This window comes from Rutilus rutilus, assembly GCF_951802725.1.
Source record: "Rutilus rutilus genome assembly, chromosome: 19".
In the NCBI taxonomy this organism is placed as follows: Eukaryota; Metazoa; Chordata; class Actinopteri; order Cypriniformes; family Leuciscidae; genus Rutilus; species Rutilus rutilus.
In genome coordinates, this window is record NC_140232.1 from 24,442,033 (window position 1) to 24,460,481 (window position 18,449).

Consider the following 18,449-nt stretch of genomic DNA (forward strand, 5'->3'; position numbering starts at 1 on the left):
TTATCTAATCTAACTATTTGTGGCTTGTGTCTTGAATATATGTTCCCCTGCACTTTAGGCATTTTGCACACATTTGCTCCTCATCTTGTGACTTGATTCTGATTTATTTCGTTTTGTATTTTTATTTATTAGAAAAGGTATATTCTGTTCTAATTTAACTTAGTAAATTAATTGTTTCTTTTTTCAGTGCATCGATGTTGTGCTGTACTTAGAGCCTGCTCGCACAGCCAGTAATTTAGCCGATTTAATTTGATTTGCATGTGAAATGTAAATCCTGTCTGCAGTGTGGCCTTTCTGGAGTTATTTATGTTATTTCTTAGTTTTATTGATGCAAAATGTATACATTTTCTTCTATATCTTTGTGTGATTTTCTGTACATCGCGGCTTTGAAATGTTAAAGCCCCGCCCCCATACACATGATTCGACTATTAGTCGACTATAGGCAAGACTTGACGATTCTGATTCGACTATGAAAATCCATAGTCGGGGACACCCCTACCACACACACACACACACACACATACACAATATATATATATATATATACACACAAAAATGACATATAGCCACCACTACTACTACTACTACTAATAAAAATAAATACTGTGATTGATGGATGGATGGATGGATGTACAAAATCTTATGTTTCTTTCACCACTAAATGTAGATTAAAGGTGAATGCTGTAAAAATGCCATTAATCGACCACTGAAACACATTTACGAGAGAATCAATATGTAATTTAAGTTTGATATGCACAGACACTGCTTATTACTGCTTCACGCTTGACTCTTCACACACATTTCACTTCAAACAGAGTAAGCTGAAGTTCACAGTCTGACCCACTCAAGAAAGTCTGGACAAGCGAATTTCAAATGGGGCTCCCACTCCAAAACAACCACTTATGCATCATTTGGCCGTCAAAGCACAGGGCAATCTCCCTCTCTAACTGTGGGGATTAAAGGCAGCCTCTTAATTGCTTCCTTTGAGGGCAGGGAGGATTAGATCAGAGGCAATGGAGAGGTGATGAGGACCCCGGCGCCCAAACTGGGCCAAGACTACAGTTCTCCCAGGATTCCCCAGTGTAAATCACTGCGCACGAAGCAATCATTAGCATGAGACCCAAAAAGGACTTCTGGGAAGGGATTTCAAAGACTTATGAGGCATCAATGCTGTCGCAGAGCTATTTAAAGAGGCTAAACTTTAAGAGTTATGTGTTGAATGACAGTTAGGGGAATCAGGTGTTGCACAGTGCATCTACATATTAAAAATATTTTTTACCAACACTTACACCAAGAAATGTGTCAAGTGGAGCCTAGTCACACATGCTTTCCCTAAGATCGGCTAGTCTTTCCAATAACCAGCTGAATAGATGATTATGAATATAAGTCAAAAGTCTACTACAAGTCGCTCTTGGCCCACACAAGCTAAATGGCAAATTAGTATTAATTAGTAGTTTATTTCAGCTTACAACAGATGCAAAACCCCACACATCCTGATCGTATGAGCTACTGTGAAGAAATTAGAAAAAATGAATGTTTATGTGTGTGGTTTAGGTTGGGTTGGGGGGTAAACAAGCAGTCACTGCTGCTGCAGGGAAAGACAGACAAGACATTGAAAGCCACAACCCACTACACAGACACCATGTGCTCTGAAAGAGATACACAGGCATCAGATGTGACACAACAGCACCATTCAAAACCAGTTGAAAACGATCACATATTCAAAAAACAACCAGTCTTTCAGTTGGCACAAGGTAAGGAGAGTTTATAAATCCCCTAAAATGAAATAAGTGCATATACATGACATAAGTGTCAACATCAAACACTGTGAACCCGATGTGGGTCATTCAACTATTATTTACTCTGAAAAAAAAATTAGCTTGCATTGTAATTTAATTGAATTAAGTATTTCTATAAAAAGAGCTCAGACACTGAGAAATGTAGCTACTGTGGCCAAGCGTGGACACTTTCTACATTAATAATAAATTGATTATTTACATAATATAAAAAAAATGAAGAGGACAGAAATAAATTGTTCATATTTTTATATTTTTGAAAAACTTATATCATAACAATTTAAATAATTTCGACAAACAAACTTTTTAACATGAAACACAATACTTCCTAGAAGATTATGGTTTTAACTAGTTAAAGGGATATTACAAATGACAAAGATGGAAAGTGATACTGAGAACATAAAAAAAATGATCTGACTACTAATTAAAACAATATTCCCAAGAAAACATCTTTGTTTAAAACATTTCATTTAGAGAAAAAAAGGAATATTTCTTAAAGGAGAACTCCGGTCAATTTTAACATTGAACTCATTTTTTTGTACATTTGGAGTGCTGTCAGTACAGAGAACAACAACAAAAAGGTTTAGTACCTATGATCACGCGCGTGAACTCGACAATCGACTACTGTGGACTTCGACCGAAAACAGGATGTAAATACAGGTATGTGCGCTGGCTGAATAAACATAATTTTTATTCATATCTTTCACATCTACTGCAGTCAGATTCACCCGCGTTCACTCCGAAGGAATCACTCACATGACCTGTGCACTTGTAATGACACATCAAGGATGTTAAGAGGCTAAAAGCAGGTTTAAAACTTGCCCCATTGAAGTCAACAGGGTGCAAATTTTAAAAAGAGGATAACACGGTGTAGGCAACACCGAATTTTGTCGTTGTTCTCTGTACTGACAGCACTCCAAATGTACAAAAAAATGAGCTCAATGTTAAAATTGACCGGAGTTCTCCTTTAATTAAGTTAATAATGACAAATGTGGCAAACCAAAATAGTAACTAAAAAACATTTTATTACATTTTTATAAAAAACTTAAACAATAATTAAGCTATTTAAAATGACCCGTTATGTTCACTGTCCTACGTTGTGAAAAACTAATATGATTTGCACCTTTAAAAATGTATCCAGTATTGAATCATGTATGATGGGTCCATTATAATGTACTGCATAGTGAAAATGACCCATTCATATATTGAATTGCATGTATTGTGGCTTAATGTGTGTGTCCAATCTTGGGCACTGAAATGGGGATAGTATGTTATGCCTTATAGAGGATGTCAGTGTGTGACCTGGGAGGTTCTGCCCTCTCCTCTCGTCTCTGTCTTTCATCTGTCACTTCTCTCTTTCAACACTTTGATCTGTTGCTCTCTGTCAAACATCCCTCAGCCTTAAGATCTCATGCCTCTATGGAGCAATACCAAAGCGGCTTTAAAGTCAGACAGAGAGAGAGAGAGAGCGAGAGAACTATAGTACTCAGGTTCTTTCATCGCCTTCCCCTAGCTGAGTAACTGTAAAATGCACAGCATAATTCAGACAGCACGGATATCTGTGGACGCTGCAGGATTGTGTGATACACCAGAGCTAAAAAAGTACCAGAAATATAATTTAAAAAATTTCGCTAACTGACCCAGATGACAATGTGCTGCTAATTCAACACAGTTTGGACAGCGAGACACGAAACATAAAATTGAATCATAACTGTTTCACTATAAAACAAATACACTCTTTTATTATAATCATTATTATATAAAACTATATATAGTAAATATTTGATATAATTTATTGTAATATATAATTATAAATAAAATAATAGATGTTAAATACAATATTATAGAATTATAAAAGTCTTCCTTCCCCTTAAAAATACTACCCTAAAAAAGGATTATTCACAAATGCCTGACTTTGAGTGATTGAGTCTGTTGACAGCTGGCTGCATCTCTGTGCGACTCTCCAAAACAGTTACAGCGAACGACTTCCAAAACCTCAAAGACGTCAGGGGGAAACCAGAGGAAGCCCCTCAAAGGGTAAATGACAGGCCGAATCGCCAGACTCATCAATTCAGCTAAAGCATGGTAGCCGGAGAGGGAATTTTTCTGGCTGAATAACATGTCTTCAATTGTCTTGTCACAACACACCACATTAAAGAAGAACACTGCTGTCACAAAGAAAAGCTTCTTGTAAAGTTAAGACACTTGCGTCAGTGTGTGTAGAAGTGCGTATTTTTCAAGTTTCATTTATTGCGAAGGAGTTTCAGTAACGGCATTTAAACAAAGCTGTCAACGGTAAAGAAAAATGAGAGTGTCACTTCCTGTTCGGGGGGGACGGCTTCTGTTGTCGTCATTTCAGGCATCCTTCTGAGTCAAGATGGAAAATGATACCAATTTAATTTCCCATTTGTGGTCACAAAAGCATTAGTTTAGACACGTATTGAAAGTAAACTAAATCAAGGGGATTCCAACCAAACTTGATAAAGCTTTCAAATCTGTGTCAAAACTGACACTTTGATGTACCTGGTTTCAATCGAATATTTCGGTTTCGATCCCCAAATAAGTTCTTTACGGTAGCACTGTGCTCAATGACTTGCTATATAACGTCCAATTTTGGGCATTTCCATGTTCCATTTTTTAAAAAATCAATTATAGTCTTATACAAAAATGATAGTTTCCATAATGGATACTAATACTTTTGAAAATGGTGTTTTGGAATAAAAAAATGCATCTTATTCACTATTTTTCCAGTTTAGTTACGTGCTAAATGTGTCTTCAGTATCTAAATTAAAGAGATAATTTTATTTTTTTATTACAATGTAAAAAAAATGATATGATCAATAAGTTATGGCAAACAAACGTTTTTCTATTACTTTTAAAAGATTTTAAATTGAAGTAGATGAAACCTTTTAACTGTGAAATTCAGTGAGCTCCAGTGTTGTTTTGGACCCCATTGACTTTCACTGAGTAGAAAAAACTATTGAAACATTCTTTAAAATATCTTCTTTTGGGTTCCACAGAAGATAAAAAGTAATACAGGTTTGAAATGACATATGTGTGAGTGATAATGACAGAATTTTCAGTTTCGAGTGAACTATCACTTTAATATTCACATTTAGCGCATCGCCACACTGGAATAAGAGTGAATAAGGTGCATGCTTTTACACTGAAATCCCACGTGCAAAAGTTTCGCAACTGTTTAGAGAATCCTCCCCTCAGTGCAAATCTCTATAGTCCTCATAGTGGTCATTGGCAGCTGTGTTGAGGTTGAGAAATGAAGCTGACACTCTCCTTCACACACAGCCTGGCAGAGCAAGACAGGGTGAGTTAAGTCAATGGAGTTGTCTATCTGCACTGTAACAGCTAGGGCAAAGGCATTTCAGAGGAAACATTTTTATAGGGCTCGAGGACACCGTCGGTCTATCACACACAAATGTTCTCACTTTCAATCTCCCGAAAGCTTCAAACAGATTCCCAGCACTTCTTCATTCATTCCCTCCATCTATTATCTCATATAAAGAATCTGTAATCCAAGACTCCTGGCGAAGTTGATCCCGCTAGAACCTCAAACACTTTCTCTCTTTCACTCACACACACATAACTCCAATTAGTAGCGGTTTAGTTGAGTCTGACCGGCAGTCAGGGAGTCACAAACAGTGGTATCATGTAAACGCCTTCCTTTCATCATAAAGCAGACTAAAATGTGTGTGTCCGCCTGACAAGTCAAGGACAAGAGCCACTCTTCAAAATCCACTCTTTAAAATCGAATAAAAGCAGAGTTTCACACTCAGAGTTGTGTGAAAACAAACGTCTGGTAAATTGGGCCTCCGCTGCTCAGATAGTTCAGGTGGCCTCTATTAAATTTCCACTAAGCAGAAATGCGAAGAGTTCCAGATGGCTTGAACGATGGTGACCTGTAACAGCGGTTTGAGATACAGTAATGCATGAGGGGTTTATCAGGGAGTCACTGTTTAATCAGCGAGGAGCCATGTCTGGTTATCAGCCGCACTCTTCAGGAGGCTATATAAGGTCGAGGAGTGCGTGTCATACACACTTCTGATCGAGCTGATGTTAACCATCAGGTGTAGTTTATTATGAATGCATTGCACAGCTATGCGTGTTGATAGAAGACACCGTCCTGTCATATCACCTGACGCTAATATTTATTAGCTAGAACACGAAGTTGAAATATTTGATTAGACCATTCTCTCGGGATAGAATACGAGGCCCAATTAAGCAACAGATTTATTAAGGGGTGAAAAGAAATTCCAAAAATAAAATATAATTCTGCTTGTCCAATCAAATTACTGTAGATGACTTATTTGGATTTTATACTGTGATTCCTAAGTATTAATTTTGGACTCACTGAGCACTCTTCTGGATGCCCAGTCCCACTGACTGCGGTCTCAGGGGCGGTCAGCGTATCTCACGTGGAGTGGAGCAGTAAGCGTGTTGTGAACAGTCAGCACTGTGCGCTGTATTCTGTCCGGCTGCCCCACACATTGATCTGACAGATTGATTACCATAGAGCTGCAATGCTTCTGACTTTCATCTGTGACCTCCATCCGTCTGCATCTCTCTCTCTCTCTCTCTCTCTCGCCATATATTTGACATTTATCTATCCATCCTATAAATGTATACATTATTTGATTTATTCATGCTCCTTACTCATGCTGTTTTATTTGTTCGGTGTGTCTTTTGCTCAGTTAGTCACTTCATATTTCGTTTCCCCTTTCTCAACTCTCTTGGTTATTTCATTTATTTCTTGGTTTTCACTCATTTCATCTGTAGTTAATTTAGAAACTATGAAAAAATATAGATATATACCATGGTAATGAATAATTGCCACATTCATGTTCTGCTCATAAGTTTAAAAACCCCTGGCACAATCTGTGGCACAGAAAGCCATTTCAGACAGAGTTTGCACGGATAAAAACATGCAAAATTATGCCAAAATGCCCGTTTGTCGAGTATCCTCGTAAGCTCAGTCTTAAATGAGTTAGATTAAGTCTTAACGTAAAGAGATTTGTGAAAATGGGATGCGTGTCAGATACACGTCATGTGCGGCAGGTATTAAAGTGACAGCAGCCTAATAAACCCGCTGCTGTCTGTCATTAAGGATAGTAAAAGAACAAAAGAAAAAGAGAAAATCACTCACTGCTCTTTACTGAATAAGTTTTGTAGCTTTAATAAGGAATAATCTATATTTAATTTATGTGAAGACTGTGAAGTGTTTGATAACTTTATACAATTTTTGTATATTTCCTAACTGTTAGACTTACCTGAAAATCTTAAAGCACTGTTTACAAGGTTACAAGGGTCAAAAACAACATAAACAATAACTATGAATTAAAATCTGAACTTGTCTGACTGGGACTTAAATTAAAGGTTGTTGTATTTAAAGCCTAATAAATGTTAAAATTGATAGCTTTCAATTCTACTGTAACGCTGAATGGATATAATTAATGGCTAAAACAAAAACATCTATTTAATAGAGACATCAGTGATACTGGCCTTCTTTCATAAAAAGATGCCATTAAACAACTATTTAAAATATAGCTACTGCCTTTATGTTGTTTCTACATTCATTTGGAGATTCAATGTGAAATTATTAAAATATTAAAAACATATTAAAAACTTTACTTTGTAAGGTGTGATTAATTGCAATTAATTATAGAAAAATGTGTGATTAGTTTTTAATCTATTAACAGCACTCACATATTATATATATTAGCCTATTTACAAAATAAATGATTATTTAAATAAACCTTTTTCATTGTCTTTATCTCTCTTTTAAAAAAAAAGCTAGACATCTAACAGATAGGACCCTCATGCAACAGAGCAAGTTTTTAGTGGTGTAAAGACAAACCGTGTCAAAAGTTGACATGATATAATGGAGCTTTGATTCCTCTATGAGTTGTTACTGAACTGAATATTGACATATTCCAACTCCAAGGGTTTCTCCCTTCAGACAGAGATGTCAGACTCTTTTAACAAGAGTGCTTTCTCCCTCTCAGGAAGCGCCGTTTAGAAAGCAGGCAGTATTAAGCTAACAGTTATTTACTCTAAATAGCAGGTCTTTCACCAAAATATCTAAAGAATCAGTAAAGTGTGAAAAGAAAGTTCTGTGGGGTTGGAACACTTTGATGTTTTTTCATAAGACCAGCAAGCTTCAGCCAAAGTCTTGTTTTGTTTCAGGAAATCGCACCTTTAGCTGTCAGTAACGATATCTTTGCTTTAAAGGGGTGGTATAATGCCCTTTTCGCAAGATGTAAAATAAATCGTTGATGTCCCCAGAGAGTGTATGTGAAGTTTTAGCTCGTTTAAGCATGTTAAAATTGTAAATTTTTGAGGGTGAGCAAAAACGCACCGTTTTGTGTCTGTTCCTTTAAATGCAAATGAGCTGCTGCTCCCGGCACAAAATTTCAAAAACTTTTAGCCTTTTATGTTCAAACTGGATTCAGACAATGATGGATAGACTCAAGAAGAAGTGACATCATGTAGAATAAAACAGGACGTTTCTGAATGGTTATTGATGAATTTATGTAGATTATGTGTAGTTATCTTCTAGTCATTGATTAGCATATTCTGTCTTGATAATCTATAAATCGTGTGCAGGGGACGGGGTTTATGTAAATTTTAGGGTTGGTGATGTCACTAACCCTGGAGGAACGTTGTGTAGTCCCTACCAGCCGTTTGTTGTAGTCCTTAAAGCGATTTCTTAAAAAGCAAATATCTCCCTTTGTCTTGAACTTTGAGCATTGTAACTTTGCAGATGTTGTGTATGCTCAAACAGCAACATTACACACCACTAAAGTTTGAAAAGTGAATTCATAATCAACCACCCCTTTAAGTGCGTTGAGATCCAAAAATCTGAGACACCAGTGAAAAAATGTCACTATTCTACTTCAACTTTTTCAGGAGAAGTTATAATATCAGCATAACAACCTGAGAGAAAAGTTGTCTTATTACATGGTTTGTATCTCTTATGCTTTATTGACAGTAGCACTCAATCTGCATAAACTGACCATCTGACCATCTAAGAGAGTTCACATGACCAATGTCACAAATGTCAATTTACTTATTTGATTAGTTACCTAGAAATGCAGAACTGAATCTGAAAAATGTCTTATTCATTTTACATTACATTTCTTAGTTTAAATTGTTCCCAAATACTAAAACCGTGTGTATTTCCAAGATTAAATTAGATGAAATTTTCAATATGGTATCAGAACCCCATTGTATATTTGATGTAACAGCTTATTACAGAATTATTATAACGTAACTTACAAAAGCAATTATTACTGACATACCTGTAGAGTACAAGAGAGTTAATATAAAAATGTATATTTTTTCTAAAAAAAGAAAAAGAAAAAAAGATAAAACATTGAAAAATTCTCCCGTCATAGCCCAGTATGTGCTGCTTTGCTTCACAGGCTGCTGGCCCTTTAAGAAGATAAGCACGCTGAACACCTCCCCCTGTTGGAGGCTGACAGCGCTGTGAACTTGACCTGAGCTGACCCTCTTTCTCCCACCCCTCCCAAATTTCCGCTGCCAGAGCACTGGAGCACATTCCAGCTCCTCAGTGTTTACTGAACATGTGTATGTGTGCGTGTGTGTGTGTGTGTGTGTGCGTGTGCGTGCACGTGTGTGTTTGCTGCATCTTCCTGCTTGGCTGACTAACAGTGCATTCTCACATGTAAAACAAATGGATAGAGAGTCTATATGTTTTACTGCCTCTTTGTTCACCGAAACACGAAGGGCAGGATACCGGGGCCTGGAGACTGAGCCTCGGCTTGATATCTGGCACAGATGGCTCCAGTGCCACCAAACCAACTGTGTCTTCAGGTTCGCTCAAACCACCATCCTGTTTGTTTTGACAAGTGAAATATTTATTGTCCCAGCAAAACCTTCAGAGCTTGAGAGTTATAAAAAAAGATCAGAGGAGGACTGGGGCACAAGCCAGGTCATGTGACCCTGCTGGAAACCGATACGGCTAAAGCTGAGAGCTAGATAAATCGTATATCTCTAACAAGGCTGGTAGCCTAATCTTTCAAAACTGTAATTAATTTGATCATCTTTCGAGGGAGCCGTTTCCCCCCGAGAGACTTGCGGTTAAATCGTTTTGCGAAGCGAATAGTCTGTTGAATGAGAGGAGGGGGGCAGTAAGAGTAATGGCCACTGTTTCTCGATCTGGCCGCCATGCGGGACCCCCGCCCCAACCTGCTCTGCGCTCCATTAGCAAAGATACCGAAACAGAGCTGAAAGTTTCAGCGCACACACACACTAATACACACAGCTGCTGCTGCAGAAACACTGCCGGCCCTGTTCAACTTCACCGAGATGAATGGAATTTGAGCATGCCTTGCAAGTGAAAGATGGCCCTGTGCCTTTAAGCGCAAATGCTGACTGTATGCCTCTTTCACTCTCGCCTTTCTTTCAGCCACTCCCCCTTTTTCTTTTCCTTGCGCTCCCTCTCCTTCTCTCTCTGTGATGCTGCCGTTAGTAGAAGTGAGGGAGAACGGACACAGTTCCTTATCGGACTGTTTACAACAAGGAGTTTGTAGGCTATTAGGCAGGTCAGGTGACATGCAGGCTGCCTGTCTGACCCAGACAACTGAGGGTGAAGGTCGCCTGAGGGGGCGGAGAGAAAAAAGGGGCGGAAAAGAGAAAGAACGAGAGAGTAAGGGAGAGAAAGACAGAGAAAAAAGGCAGGCAGCAACCGTAGATTTTCAAATGCTTGGCAAGCATTTCTATCCTTCTACAGCACTATTGTTTTTATACAACAGATGACTAATAAAAGTCTTTAGTTCCTAAAAGAGCTAAAGAATCAAATTTTATGTGTCGCCAAACAACAAACAGACTGGAACAGAATATGTGAGTGGAATGGTGTGACATCAATTTAATAAATAAACTACCGTTTTAAAGATTTAGATTTATTTGAAAAAGAAATGAATACTTTTATTCAGCAACAAAAGATTTTATTTCAAGTAAATGCTGTTAGTTTGAACTTTCTATTCATCAAAGAATACTGAAAGAAACACTGAAAGAAATGTAATACGGTTTCCAGAAAAGTATTAAGCAGAACAACTGATTTCCACATTAATAAAACGTTACTTGAGCACCAAATCAGATTATTAGAATACTTCCTGAAGGATCATGTGACACTGTCTGAAGTAATGGCTGCAGAAAATTCAGCTTTGCCATGACAGGAATAAATTACATTTTGAAATATATTATAATTTTTGATCTAATAAATGATGCCTGGGTGAGACTTCTTTCGAAAAACTTTTGAGCAATTCTGTACTCTGGTCTGTATCACTACAAACACAAGTGAAGTGATACAAGTGATAAAAAGTCGTTGGACTGTTTTTCAGTATCATATTTGAGGACCGGAACTTACTGCTGTATAAAGAGTTTTGAGAGTCAATCGATTCCATTTACATGTCTGATTGGTATGCATATATTTAAGGTGCACAAACACAAGACTCTCTTCTGTATATAGATTTAGAGTACCATGAAAAAGAGAATACACAATTCCAACACCATTGAGACCTGGTAATTTAATAAAAGGTTTGGAACACGATCAAGCACAGAGGGAATTTGAGAGAGATGCTATCGCAACATTCACACATAGGCCTACTTAGAACGTTGAGTCACTCTAACTGCCACTGCACTGAACACACACACACACACACACACACACATCATCTTCTCACATTGACCACTCAACTGAACTTCTATGCATTGCACATCCTCAACATACACACCCCACAGAGACTGCGCATCTTATACTTCTACAGAATTATTTCTGAATTACAGGGAACGGTTTTACTTTAAAGTTATATCTATAACTTCTATGTAGTGTCTATAGACATCATCTGTGGCATGCTGTTAATTACCACAGAAAAGAATGTTGACTCATGCTTTACTCATACTGGTTTTCAAAAACAAACGGAAAATGCGGAAGAGCATAATGTGAAGTTTGTCGTTGAGTTCAAGAAATTTGCAGTAAAAATAGCTATCGATTAAGCCGCTGAATTGCCCGAATCATCTTTCTGAGGTCTGACTACTTTTCTAGGTGGATGAACTTCTGGTTACGGCTTATCAGTTTGAGTCCAGTGGCTGGAGTTTGCTTTATGGATAAATACAGCATATTCGTTCCATGTTGCTTACTGGTATCCTCGTGCAAATACCAAGTTACTAAGTTTACATTAAGTTTATTAAAGTTATTTTTAAATGTATACATTTATTAAATGAATATATTTTAAACAATGTGCAAGGTTGCTTGTTAGGCTTAACTGTAAGCATATTACAGTTAATTTTTACAAAGTACCTTTTTTAAAAACAATTATTAAATTGGTAATATTTTTTTAAGTGGTCTCTTATGCAAACCAAGACTGCATTTATTTCATAAATACAGTAAAAACAGTAATATTTTCAAATTTTATTTCAAATTTAGAATAATGTTTTCTCTTTGAATACATTCTAAAAAGTCATTTATTTCTGTGATGCCAAAGCTGAATTTTCAGCAGCCATTACTTCAGTATTCATCGTCACATGATGCTTCAGAAATCATTCCTAATATGCCGATTTTGTGCTCAAGAAAAATGTATTATTATTAATGTTGAAAACAGTTGTGCAGCTTAATATTTCTGTGGAAACCATGATACAGTTTTTTTTTTTATTATTATTTGAATATTTAATGAGTCAATTTAATGAGTCCTTGCTGAATAAAAGTATTAATTTCTTTCAAAAGAAAAGACTGCAAATTTTTGAATAACAGTGTATATAAAAATATAGAAATCCTGCGTTTGTTTGAAGTTTATCTCTGCATATGTATCCTTTGAATACCTGCAAAATGATTATGGTTTCATACCTAAAGAATAATTCACAGATGATGAATACAGGGTTAAATGTTACATCAGCTCATGTATCCCCAACAGCTTTCATATTTCAACAAAAAACATTTAGTAACTTGAAACACATCTACCTGCCTGTCAGAGCAGACCCACTTATTTTAAATGATTTACAGTTTTTGGCTCTGCTTATGTCTTAAACTCTCTTTCTTTCTCTCTGATTAAAAACAACTTCCCGTCTGTGATTCTGACAGCACAGCTCTGGTTTAAAAAAAGTCGACTAGTGCGGTGCCTAACGGTGTATTCTGTGGCCTGCAAGCCAAAGCTGCACTGGTACCAAGCAGCACAGGATGATGAGTCAACAGCTTTCTCAGAAAAGCGAGCCAGAGCATCTTTCAGTGATTTACGCCACATACCAAACTGCCACTCCACAAGCTTAAGTTTTCTCTGTGCACAACAGGACTTCCCAGTAGTGTCATCACGGTTCAGCGGAAGCGTAGTTCTGAGAACCATCCTCTCCACCAGGTACTAAATGGGCGAGGATTTGTTCACATGTGCGAAACCAATGTTAGTGTAGCAGGTGTGCAAACTCACCTCTCTCCTGCACAAAGTAGGCGAGGTAGAGGTCCAGCTCTTTGACGGACACGCTGATGTGATGGGGCTGGACGCAGAGAATGGGATTGGAGCACTGGCCACCTTTGACCAGCCGTTCCCCGTCCGTGCTCTCCAGAGGGATGCCCTTGAACAGAATCACCATCACCAGGTCCAGACGCCAGACCTTATCCGCCTGACGCAGGCAATCTATGCGCCTCATCTTCCCCTTCTGGTCTGGGTTCGAGAGGACGCAACACGGAGGCTTCTTCCCTGTGATGGACAGCACAAAGTCCTCCCGACACTCCGGCCGGATGTCCTTGCGGAGCTTTGCGAGGAGGCGTGACGCCCACTTCTGTTTGACCTCGGGCTTCTCACCCAAGAGCTCGTCCTTGACGGCGCGCTCTTCATCCTTGGTCATCCGCTTCTCGTGCTTTTTGAAATATTTGCGCTTGCGGGCCTGCAGGTTGAACCAGGTGTAGGCGAAGGCACGCACATGCGGCAGCAGCGCCTCGATGAACGGATGGAATTCATCCTGGAAAAGAACAGCAAAAGACGAGTTATTCATTGTGTTGTTTACTCAATGCGGTTTCTGACAAGCAAAAGCCACATCTGCAGTTCAATTCGAGTACAAAGAGGAAATGAATCATCTTGGCTCTTTTCAGTATTGACGCATTTATTGAAATGCGTTTTTTCCCATTCTCTGTTGTTTACCAAAACAGAAAACGTAAATTCCAGATTAAATTTTTTCTTTAAAAAAAGTCTCAATGATATTCAACAGATTTCACTGGTTGAAAATGTTTTTTTTTTAAATTTCACAACAAATCACACGATTGTGTTGCGTTTTCTATCGCACCCACAGTCCTCCATTGTTTCCATCTTTCGCCGAAGCCCCATGTGCAGTCATCATTTATCCAATTATGTTTTGTTGACTATTTTCACTTTCAGTGGTAAGTTTTCAACAACAACAACACACACACAGATGTACCTCCCAGGCACGTCGCAGACCGCAGTCTCTTAACCGTTTTGTGCGGCATTCATTTGGTCTGACTAATTACTTCCATATTTGACCATTTCTAAAACCCTAAACTAGCACCAGGCCGTGCTATAAATGTTACTAAAACCCCAACCGAACATTAAACATGCGCATCTATCAATTATCATTAACAAGACTCGAAGCTCTGTGCGCACTGCTGTGGCCATTTGTGCATGTGTGTGCATAAAACAGTCATAATGAGAGCGCTGCTTTACAGTTCTGTGATAATCATCAGCCAGAAAAATCCCCACATGCGAATGAAGCTGTTCCATAGGAGGGTTTTGCGCTTATGGCAAAGTAATGAAACTCAGAATCAAGCTGAATGGTGTCAGCTGTTGCATCAATATAGCATGACATAGTTACCAGCGTGTCACTTCTGCTTAGGCACAATGCAACCACAGAGCACAGAGCACAGAGAGAGAGAGAGAGAGAAATGGCCAAGGGCTGCTTGGCCGCAGTAATTCAAACAGAGAGAAATAAAGAAAAAAGAGAGGAATCACAGCGCTCCCCGGTCTGGTTGTGCTGCGAGCACTGAGCAGGTTTTAAAGGAACATAATGAGACGTGACTTCGGCACGCTGTGGATCTCATGCGATAAGCCAGATCTACAGCTTACGGCAGCAAAAGGCTCTTACACTACTACAGCTGCTTCACAGAAACCATCTCCTGAAACACCAGAACATTTACTGTCTTCTAACCTAAAACATCCTTTTCCTTAAACACCTTCCTCAAAACACAACCCTCAAGACCTCAACTGGCAGGCCATGAGCCAAAAATAAACCTTAGGCATGCTCTGATAGGCCGTGGACAGCAGCGGAGGGAAAAAAACAATGCTTTATGCAAATAATAAATGCAACTAGTCAAAATCATGCATTTAGGATAGCATTTCAACAATAGTACAGTTGGACACAAATCACCATGAACAATTCTACTTAAGATAAAAGAAAATACAACCCAAACTATGTTAAAACACTTGCTTCAAGGGAAAATATTTTAAATTATAATAATTATAATAATTTCTTCCTTTTTCCCTTGATGAATATAAATAAATAAAAATGTATTAACAATTTTGTATGAGGATTTTAGAGACATTTCTGTTTATTACTTTACCAATGCATGTTGTGGGAAAAAACAGCCCCAAATTTCCTTGAATCTAATCACAAATTATATTTTGAGCAGAATATAGTTTCTTTAGTGCAACATTTTGAAAGGACCCCAATTTGCATATGTAATTTATTCAGACATAGAGAGAACAAAAACTGACTGCCCTGTCCTTGTGCTGATTCACAACTGTGTTGAAAAGACTATAAAACCTCTTTTAAGAGTGTTCTCACTGAGATGGGCTGAAAATAAAAACCATTCTTGACATATTTTTTTAAAACCCAATAGCAACAGCAGGTCAAAATGTTTTTATTTCCAGCTATTTCAATTTTTGAACCGGGACAAGCTGAAAGCAAACAGGGTGCAATAATTGGAAGGTTGAGAGGTTGAGACTGTACTCTCAACATCTGTAATCAGCCGACTCAGACGGAACTGATACAGTTACTGAGTAAACTTTACAAAGATTTACAAAGAAAGAAAGAAAGAAAGAATGAATATGGGAAGTTAAGGCTGACAAAAACCAGAGAACCAAGCTGTACAAACAGACACAAGATACGATGTCCAAAAAACTGCTAAACCCTCCTCAGGTTCAACTGCATGTGTTTAGAGAAACGGTAAGGTCGTTTTATTTAGCTGTGTTAATGTCCAAAATAGTTTGACCCAAAATAGTTTTCCAAACTAAATTTGGTTCCATTGAACAAATATTCAAACGGACATTCTGGCTTGAGAGCTCAGTGAAGTCTGGACACAATTTGCACCCAGTGACAACGGAAATTTCCAGGAAGGAAACGCCAGGAGGAAATAGTGATTTCAGGAATAGAGAGGGATTAGCCTAGAGATTCCCTGCAAACATGTGTGGATGTATTTTCTTCTTTTAAGAGCTCCTTACATTGCTCTAGCTTCAGCACCAACCACTCCAGCAGAAATAAACATTTGTTGGGCATTTTCTCCTTTCCGCTAGGACTGGGAAACTGTGTAGTTTCTGCATCACTAGTGTCGCTAAACAGAATTGCAAACAGGTTTCCTGAACACAACCAAAATTATAAATCACAGTACGACAAAGGACCACTTCTGCAATAAAATTAAATAACTGAACAAATAATTAATTACTAAATAAATAAATGTGTACATATACCATATGCACACACACACACATACACATACACATACACATACATATATATATATACACACCATGGTCTGTCTGAATACTCAATTATGATTGGCTGGAAGGTGTGCAATAAAATGGTTTAATGCACAGGTAGTTCAAAAGACAGTTTAATCAGCGTTCTATATTAAGCGCACGCAATCATACGTCACTCACACACAGAGAGCAACAAGGGGGTAACATTGCTGGTTTTAAAGTAATAAAAGTCCTAGCTTCGTTGTTAATAGAGATAGACGCTGAACAGACACAGGTAATTCACGCACACACATCTCTCATCTCTCATCTCTCTCTCTCTCGATAATTAATTCAAATAAATGCAAAAATGTATTCATTCAAATAAATATAATCTCAAGCACAACATTATCTCTGTGTCTGATTCAAAGCAGGCAGAATGCTAGATCTAACGAGCCGTAACGGTCAAATATTGCACTCCAAACATCAATAACAGCTTTAAGCTGTCAATGCTGGCAAATGACCATGGTATAAGAGGGATAATCTATGGCTAGCTGTGCTTTAAACAAGTCAGCGTCAGGTGGTTCTTTTCTTCCACGTCGTGCATTGAAACTGTTTAAATGCACATCTCACCGTGAATTATCCCTTACATAATATATATAAATTTGGATAATCAGATGAGTTAAATACTTAATAAATGACATTTGTTGACGCAAATGAAAAGATATGGTTAATCATAAATGATTAAAAGATCTGGCATCAGTGCAAACACAGCATCACATTATGTAACACGTAAATCAAAAACAAAACACTGAATAAAATGTAATTCTGATTAGATGAGTCACATTTAAAGCTGCTGTTAAAGTGATAATATATTAACATGTCACAATACATCAGCTGAATTTTGTATTAATGTGGCAAGTTACATATGATTAGCTATATAAATCATAAAACAAAGTTTTCAAAATAACATTTTAAATATTAGGTTTCAAATAACTAGCCACAATGCACAGAAACCTCTTAGGCTAATTAAAAGTTGTTCCTCTTCTTGACTATTTTGGTAGTAATTTTGTATTACTTTCTGTGTCGCTAACGTGTACATAACGTTAAAACATCTGCAATATATAGCACAATTTCTACCAGCAGACACACATCACACAATATATACCATCATACAGCCAAGCCCTTGATAAGAATAAATGGTAAATGATGAGGAGAAACAACATCAGCTCATCCACATAAGCACCACGGCTCAATGTGTCAGAGCACGCAAGGCCACATCTCCGGCCTGGAAATATATATTTTTCAACTCTCCGCTTTACTGCTACATCATTTACAACACCAACATGAAGACTTTTAGTGGAGAACTGAGAAGCATATTGCATTTCTCTCTTTCCTTCTTTCCCTCTCCTGCCTACTCTGTCTTTTTCCATATTAGGCCTGGACGCGCTCCAACGGAATGCTCTGTTTTTACTACAATCAGTCTGAGAAGAGCGCTCTGACTGCATTTCGTGTGCACATTAAGGATGAGAATGTTATTGATAAACACGGCTGATGAATGGCTTCATTATGGCAGATGAACTGAGCATCTTTGATCTGACGGAGGCTGATGGCAGGGCGGCTGTGATAGCATGAGGGAAACGGTGACCACTGGAGTGTCCTAAAAAAGCCAGGCCTACCAACTCAGCCGCTCTCGCTCTGTCAGCCGCACACACACACAGCTGTATTTATGCAGTAATTGAATCATTTTGTTATTGCGGAGCTCAGGGAAATGTGTTTTTATTCCTGTCCGTTGCTCGGATACCATCTTTATTATGTCTTAAACAGAGAATGTGATTTTTTTTTTCTTTTGCGCAAATCTTTTTCCAAGTACAGACAAAGAGAGAGAGAACGGGAATGAGAGAGGGAGTGGAGAAGTCCAAATGATGACAAAATTGGGGTGTTGCGG

At 38.0% G+C, this 18,449-nt stretch overlaps 1 protein-coding gene across 5 annotated transcripts in view; it reads right to left on the minus strand.

Annotated features, from left to right (window-relative positions):
- Positions 1-18,449, minus strand: part of nfic (nuclear factor I/C) — a 93,511-nt gene that overhangs the window by 51,119 nt on the left and 23,943 nt on the right. For all 5 annotated transcript variants that reach the window (XM_084390059.1, XM_084390058.1, XM_084390057.1 and 2 more), the window contains exon 2: positions 13,250-13,781. In XM_084390059.1, the coding sequence (XP_084246185.1) occupies positions 13,250-13,781 (532 nt within the window). The remainder of the gene's footprint in view (positions 1-13,249; positions 13,782-18,449) is intronic.